Raw genomic sequence first — 7,692 nt, 5'->3', positions numbered from 1 at the left:
AGAGAGACTCCTCTTCCTAAATGGACTGAACAAGGTTATTATGGAAGTGGTAAACAGACTGAACATCTTAAGGGTTGTCTTTTTACATTGTCAGTGGGAGAAGGGAGGAAGGTGGGGGAAGGAGAAGAGTTCTGAAGGTGTGCTATTTTTTTTTTCCCCTCTTTTAGGTCTGTTAATAAACTTCTTTATATTCTTTCAAGTTTGGTGCCTGCTTTGCATTTCTCCTAATTCTTATCTCACAGAAGATAAACAGTAATGAGTATCTTGGACCAAACCACTACCTAAATTCAGTCCATCTGAGGATCTTGCTAATCATCTCTCTTTCAGGTTGTCAAGACAATTGGTTTGCGAGAGGTCTGGTTTTTTGGACTTCAGTATCAAGACACCAAGGGTTTCTCAACATGGCTAAAATTGAACAAAAAGGTATGTTTGCTCCAAGATTTTGCTTGTCCTTGTTCTCTTCTCTGGGAGTGCAGGGGCAAATTCAGTCTCCATACTTCTGTCAGGGATCTGTTCTTGCCTATCCATGTACCTCAAGTACTGCAAGATCAGTGAATTGGTATTGTGGTGTCCACACACTCCCTCCCCAGGGTATGAGGAGTTGTGGTATCTGACCTGGTCCTGCATCAAGCTCTGTTTGTTACCTGGCCAGATCTGTTGCCCTTCCTGGTAAAATGTTGATGTGGTGCTCATGTGAGCATCTTGCCTGGGGAGAAACCTGGAAAGTAACTTAGCTACCACTGGTCTTAACTACTGCCTTGTGTAAGTCCAGTGGGGAGAAGTGATGAGGTATTTTAGCAGTAAGTAAATTGAAAATCCTTGGTTTTTTGCCCACCCCCTTCTGCATTGGAAAGGAGAAATTTTTTTTCCAGTGCATGCTTGTCTTCCTGTTTGTAAACTGCTCCCCTTCACTTGGTATATAGGCTATATAATCTGCTAACTCTGTTCCAGGTAACAGCACAGGATGTACGTAAAGAAAGCCCCCTGCTTTTCAAATTCCGGGCTAAGTTCTACCCAGAAGATGTGGCAGAAGAGCTGATCCAGGACATCACACAGCGCCTTTTCTTTCTCCAAGTGAAGGAGGCAATTCTGAATGATGACATTTATTGTCCTCCAGAAACAGCTGTCCTTCTGGCTTCTTATGCTGTCCAGTCCAAGTATGGAGACTTCAACAAAGATGTGCACAAGTCTGGCTACCTTGCTAGTGATAAACTGCTCCCACAAAGGCAAGTGAACCTGCATAGTCTTAGACATTCTCTGTCTTAAAGGATTTGTGATTTTTAAAAATTATTTTTTAAGTGTAGGGGGTGTTTTGATTGCAATGCTCAGAATAAAATATAGCCTTGTGCCACTCTGAGCATTTAGATTAGTATTCAATTAATTAAGAGCTTTAACCTTAAGCTTCGTATTGCTACTCTGAAACCCTAATCAGAAGTAGTGAGAGAAGCTCCAAAACAAAATATGCTACAATGAGAAGAAAAACTGAAAAAAATCTTTCATTTGTTAGAAATCTGAATACTGACCATTGTGTGTCTGTCTAGCCTTTTAATAAAACTGTGTCTCTTGAAATATTTTTGTGGGGATCTCTCATGCTAATGGAGTATTTTATGAAGCATTAGTATAGAGTGATGTGATTGTGTGTGTGCCTATATGTAGTGCTTGGTTTTAAACATCCCACGTATGCTCTTTCTAGGGTTTTGGAGCAGCACAAGCTTAACAAGGACCAGTGGGAGGAGAGGATCCAGGTGTGGCATGAGGAACATCGAGGAATGATAAGGTAACTGATGCAGTGTGAAACTGCTGTATTTAAAGTAGTGTTAGTGTGTAATGTATGAATGCATACAAAAATCTGTGACTTGCTTCAGGATAAGTTAGCATTCTTTAGGTTATTTTGCTCTGAGTAACAAGGTTCACATGCCTCTGCACTTGCTGGTCCACATCAGCTGGCTGTTCTTAGTAAAACAAGACTGAGTTTGCAGAGTTTGTAATTATCTGCTAGGGTGATGCTTAGAACCTTTGCCAGCTTGTTGCTGCTCTCTCCATGTGGGAAGATAGCACCTTCTTGCTCTAATGGCTTAAAGACTCAAAGAAGAATATCTGCTTTCTTTTTACATGCTGCAGAGAAGATGCTGTCTTGGAGTACCTGAAAATTGCACAGGATCTGGAAATGTACGGTGTGAACTACTTCAGCATTAAGAACAAGAAAGGCTCTGAGCTCTGGCTGGGTGTAGATGCTCTTGGACTCAACATTTATGAGCAGAATGATAGGTAAAAAACCCCTCTCTCTTCATCATTGCCTTCAGCTCCTTTACAATATAAAGTCATTCAAAATCAATCTCTCCTGGAATTCAAATCTTTGACTAAACTCCACAATTTCTGTATAATTCCTGGCTGTGTTTTTGACATTGCTAGAATAATCCATAAAATGTACTTCTTTAGACCAACAAATACAAGAAATTGGCAAATCTTTCCAGGATAGTTTCACTCGTATCCCTAGTCTTCCTGCCATAGATGCATTCTCCAGTTCTGTTTTTCATTTAAAAAACCAAAAAAAGTGGGATTGAAAAACTGCTTCTTATGTTTATATTTCATCTTCATGACTAATTTTGTCTGCTGATTTCAACTATCATAAGAGCACTGAAATATGAGGGTGGATTTGGTATAATTTTGAGCTTTATATTCTAAGTCAAGAATTTGGAATGACTTTGCACTCTCTTATTTCTTCTTGCTTCCCATTTCTGCAGGCTAACACCAAAAATTGGATTCCCTTGGAGTGAGATCAGAAATATCTCATTCAATGACAAGAAATTTGTTATTAAGCCTATTGACAAGAAAGCACCAGTAAGAAGCAACATTCATATTAAGCTATTAAACATTCAGCTTCTTAGCTGAACAATTCCTGTGGGTTTTTGGGGGGTTTTTGGGGGGCTTTTTGGGTTTTTTTGCACAGTATTTTTTTATCAATAGCCTTAACACTGTTGTGAGCAGGGAGACCTGTTCAGGGCAGTAAAGTGATAATTATGATTTTTTTTCTGGCTAAGAGGGTAGAAATTTAGTATAAGCTTAAGCTTTTAAGGTCAGTGGCAGGGAGTAGCTCCTTGCTTAGGGTTTCTGATTCACTCAAGACTGTTCAGATTCTCTGATAACACAGCTAGGCATCTGGGGTAGTTCTCTTAGCCGTGGATGCTTCTTTTGCAATGTGTTGGCTTTAGTAGTGTGTGGGATGATCTTTTGCAGGTTTTCATCCAACTTAAAGCAGAAGCTTTAGGTCACTTTGTAGGGTAGGCTAGACGTTGTTTTCCTTGCAAATTTATATTGAATGTAATTGCTTTCATCTTTAAGGCCTAATAATTCCCTGTGCTAGCCAATGCCTTCTGTTCTTTCGGTCATTCCTGTTGCATTGCTGCTTGGAAGCATTTCCCTGCTGCTGTTGCTCCTTTTTTAACAGAACAAAGTTATTCATCCATTGGTTGTAACATTTAACACCCTTTCTGGCATAAGCCAAGACATTACATTCGATGTGGATGGCCAGGCTACTCTATAGATTATTGAAGTGGGAAGGAAGGTGGGAGAAGCCAGGGACTTGGTGTGCCTGAAAAACCAGCCCTGCTGCTGTTTGTAATGAAATGGTGATGCTAAGATGCTGTGTGCTGTGTGTGCTTGCTGCTAGGGATGTGTTACAGTGAAACCTAGCACACTGCAATGATGCATTGGGTGCTTCTGCCCTGGGTGTGTTTGTCAGGTTGAAATCCATTCCAAAAAGAAGTGTCTAACTGCCACCACCAATTAATTAGACATTATTAAGAAAAGCTGGCTGGCAACTCTAAAAAGCTCAGGGTCTTGGGAGCATAGTGCATACACAAGGGGCTTCTTACGCTGAAAGAACAGGTCTAATGCTGCCTTTTTCTTGTCCCAAGGACTTTGTATTCTATGCCCCTCGGTTACGGATTAACAAACGAATCTTGGCACTTTGCATGGGGAACCACGAGCTCTACATGCGCAGACGTAAACCAGACACCATTGAGGTGCAGCAGATGAAGGCACAGGCTCGGGAAGAGAAACATCAGAAACAGATGGAAAGGTTGGTAGGGTTCTCAGTAACCTGGGTGTGACTAATCACTGCAGAAGTAGCGTCATGTGCTAGATAAATGGCTGGCAGCACCTTAATCTGCTTGAGCCAAAAATAGAGCAGGTTGTTTTCTGCTTCAGTAGGTCTATTGAGTTGATAGTAATGGTACTCATCACAAATGTGACTCACCATTACTTTCTTGGACTTAAAGGTTTGTCTGTCCGTTTCATGGGACTAATACAGACCTTGAAATGTGGAGATTCCCCTTATAACACTGCTATTATGAGCTTGTCATTGAGATGAATGCCAGCAGAGCTTTTTAATTTGCACTTCTATAAAGGGTTACATCTGGAGTAAAGCTCATTATCTGGGTGCTGTAGGGCGTATCTTGTGTGTGCTCTTTTTGTGTGTTTGCTACTAAGTGCTCCAATCTGGGTGCTGGTTGATTTCAAATTACATTGTGACTTCCTTCCATCAGAGCCCTGCTGGAGAATGAAAAGAAGAAGAGGGAGTTGGCAGAAAAGGAGAAGGAGAAGATTGAGCGTGAGAAGGAGGAGCTGATGGAGAGACTCAAACAAATTGAGGAGCAAACCAAGAAAGCTCAGCAAGGTAACAGGAAGTCTTTCAGTGTTTCCTTAGATGATGAAAAGTCTGAGTGAGAACAGTTCAAATAGTAAAGCTGTGAGCATCTCTGAGTAATTTGTCTCTCCAGTATTGTGTGCTAACTGGTGTTAGGGCCCTGGTTTAGCCTCCTTAAGCTGAATGTAAGCCCTCCATATGCAGCTGCTGAAAAAGATTTGCATTAAAGAAATGGGTAACAGCCAAGATGTCTCTCTTGGCAGCGGAAGTACTTTGCCATTGTTCCTGTGCTGGCTGGAAGCTTTATCCCAGCATGTCTGTAGAGGAAGGAGTCAAAAAATGTAGCAGGGATCACACCAGCCATTGCTGTGGTGATGTACTATCTAATTGCTTGGCTAGAGTTAGTGTGGTGTTGCCCAAGCAAAATACTGGATTCTTCTCTGCCCTTAGGTATGTAATTTTGGGATGGGTGCTTCCCCACAAATCCATTGGGGGTGGGCCTGACTTTTAGTCTTCAGCTCCAGGTAAAACGTGAAGGAGAGGAAAGGAGACAGTTGCTTGTGTCCCTCATTTACCTGTCCCTCTGAAGTAAAACCTTTGTCCAGACAGACTTTCTTCTTCTACTGCCATTCTTTACTTGATCTGTCTTGAAATGTGCTCCCCTATTTTTCAGAATTGGAAGAACAGACCCGCAGAGCTCTGGAGCTGGAACAGGAGAGAAAACGAGCTCAGGAGGAAGCAGAGAAACTGGCTAAGGAACGTAGAGAAGCAGAAGAGGCAAAGGAGGCCCTATTGAGAGCATCCCATGATCAACAAAAGACCCAAGAACAGTTGGTAAGTTTGTGAACTAAAAATCAAGTAGGGAAACTAGTGAAAGGGGAAACATCTAAGCTTTTGAAGCAAACCAGGCTATGAATATAGTGAGGCACTATATTCATAGGTTTTTTAATTTTTAGCCTCGAGTAGATGAACAGATACATAAATACAAGTGTATTTGTACAGTAGATTTGTATTTCTTTTTGCCCTTTTTTGTATGTGATAATGAGAAAATTGTTGCCTTCTGTGGTTTGGATTCAAAGAACTGAGTTTTGTAGCTCTGTTTTGGGGAGAAGGAAAAAGAACCAACCCAACAACCAAACAAAACCCTAACCACAACTAATTGCAAAACTTTTTTGACTTCCTTTCCTCTTTCATCATGGAGGTATTGGTGGAACTGAAGTTAACAGGAAGGCTTGCTTCTTGCTGAAAAGATGTGTTTTCACTCAGGACTTGGACAAAATGCTTCACTTAGCAAGTACCCTGGGTTTTGTTTCCACTAAAAGCCTTTCTTCTGCAGGCTGCTGAAATGGCAGAACTCACAGCTAGGATCACACAGCTGGAGCTGGCCAGGCAGAAGAAAGAGAGCGAGGCACAGGAGTGGCAGTATAAGGTAAAGCAGTCTGAGCAAATGGCATATTTTTTGTGGAATTGCTCTTTGTTCTGGGTTGTAACCCAAACTCCTGCACTAGATTCCACATGAGACTCAAATCCTGCAAGCTTGAGGCTATTGTAAATATGCAGCTTTGGTTTTCTCCATGGAATGGGTGACTTATTCTAACTCCATGTAGCAATTTTTGACTAATTAGGCCTGCAGCCCATTTTCTATTAACTGTAACCATTCTTCAAATCTCTGAAGTGTTACCCAGCAGAGAATTTTTCAAGTGGCGGTGGCTGAGTAGCTTTGGAATATACCCCTTCAGAGGTGCAAGATTTTCTGTAACAAGCACCAAATGGTGCTTCTGTGAGAAGTCTCAGGCGCTCAGGATTATACTGACTGACTCACTGTGGCATATCCTACTGCAGGCACAGAGGGTGCAGGAGGACCTAGAAAAGACCAAAGAGGAGTTGAAGACTGCCATGAGCACCCCTCATGTCACTGAACCCATGCACTCTGAGAATGAGCATGATGATGAGCAGGATGAGAATGCAGCAGAAGCCAGTGCTGAGTTACGATCAGAGGCCACCATCAAGGACCGCAGTGAGGAGGAGCGCACCACTGAAGCAGAGAAGAATGAGCGGGTCCAGAAACACTTGAAGGTAAGAAGATGGCAGCAGAGTGTGTGTGTGTGTGTGTGTGTGTCTGGGTGCTGCTTCTACTTTTCTCAATATTTATTGCAGCTGGAAGGTATTACTGTTATTTTAAAAATGAGGGGAGAAGCAGGAAAGAGAGATGATAATGATCTTGCCAGATAGCTGCTTAACCATTGAGTAGAGAGGCAGATCTTGTCTCCTGGCTCTTGACTTCCATTTCACTGAAAGTAGTGAAGTATTTTGAAGCAGTGCCAACAAGTAGCATCTGTCAGATGTAGTATGCTTTGTGTGAGTATTGCCAACCATCTGACAGCTGTTCATAGCCCTGGCTGCAATGAATTGAAGAACTTGGTCTGATTTCTATCAAGAAGCTGTCTCTAACTGTTGAGTCTGGGTTGCATTGCAAAACCCTGGGAGTAGCCCACTAGAGACAGCAGTACTGCACCATCTTCTTGTAAGGAACTCCAGTGTTCTGGTGTTCAGTTGCAAGCATTTAGTTGTGCTGCCTGACTTGCACCAGGCTTTGCTCATTCTGCATTGTACTGTGGTGGCTGCATACAGACAGAGGGGTAGAGGTGCATTTTATCTTCTACAGCAAGTTTCTTTTCTGGTGGAAAACTAGTACTTCCTCAGATTCTGCAAGATGCTCCTGTTGTAGTCAGGGATCCCTCCAAATGGCCATTCTTTTAAAGTACAGACATTGGAGACACTCGTTCTTAACTGTGTTAGGTAAAGATAAATAGGGTGACAGATTGCCTGATGTTTTCTACCTTCAAATGTTAGGGAGAAGTATTAGCAACTTCCACAAAATCATAGATCTGTTTAGGTTGGAGTGGCCGCCATAAGATTATCTAATCCCACTTCTTTGCTCAAGCAAGGTCTGCTAGAGTAGGTTGCCCAGAAGAATACACTGGAGCTTGTCTGTTTCCTGTCTCTATTGATATTGAGTCTTTACGAGGATCAGCAGGAAATAT

At 42.0% G+C, this 7,692-nt stretch overlaps 1 protein-coding gene across 1 annotated transcript in view; it reads left to right on the top strand.

Moving 5' to 3' along the window:
- The window catches only part of MSN (moesin), a 20,262-nt gene that overhangs the window by 9,202 nt on the left and 3,368 nt on the right, over nucleotides 1-7,692 (top strand). The window contains exons 2-11 of the mRNA XM_008641749.2: nucleotides 328-423; nucleotides 952-1,226; nucleotides 1,694-1,777; nucleotides 2,122-2,268; nucleotides 2,745-2,841; nucleotides 3,918-4,081; nucleotides 4,548-4,678; nucleotides 5,322-5,482; nucleotides 5,985-6,077; nucleotides 6,491-6,724. Of these exons, the coding sequence (XP_008639971.2) occupies nucleotides 328-423; nucleotides 952-1,226; nucleotides 1,694-1,777; nucleotides 2,122-2,268; nucleotides 2,745-2,841; nucleotides 3,918-4,081; nucleotides 4,548-4,678; nucleotides 5,322-5,482; nucleotides 5,985-6,077; nucleotides 6,491-6,724 (1,482 nt within the window). The remainder of the gene's footprint in view (nucleotides 1-327; nucleotides 424-951; nucleotides 1,227-1,693; nucleotides 1,778-2,121; nucleotides 2,269-2,744; nucleotides 2,842-3,917; nucleotides 4,082-4,547; nucleotides 4,679-5,321; nucleotides 5,483-5,984; nucleotides 6,078-6,490; nucleotides 6,725-7,692) is intronic.

Source organism: Corvus brachyrhynchos, unplaced genomic scaffold, assembly GCF_000691975.1.
Source record: "Corvus brachyrhynchos isolate BGI_N302 unplaced genomic scaffold, ASM69197v1 scaffold220, whole genome shotgun sequence".
In the NCBI taxonomy this organism is placed as follows: Eukaryota; Metazoa; Chordata; class Aves; order Passeriformes; family Corvidae; genus Corvus; species Corvus brachyrhynchos.
Note: the sequence above shows the minus strand (reverse complement) of the source record. Positions and strands in the feature narration are given on the sequence as shown.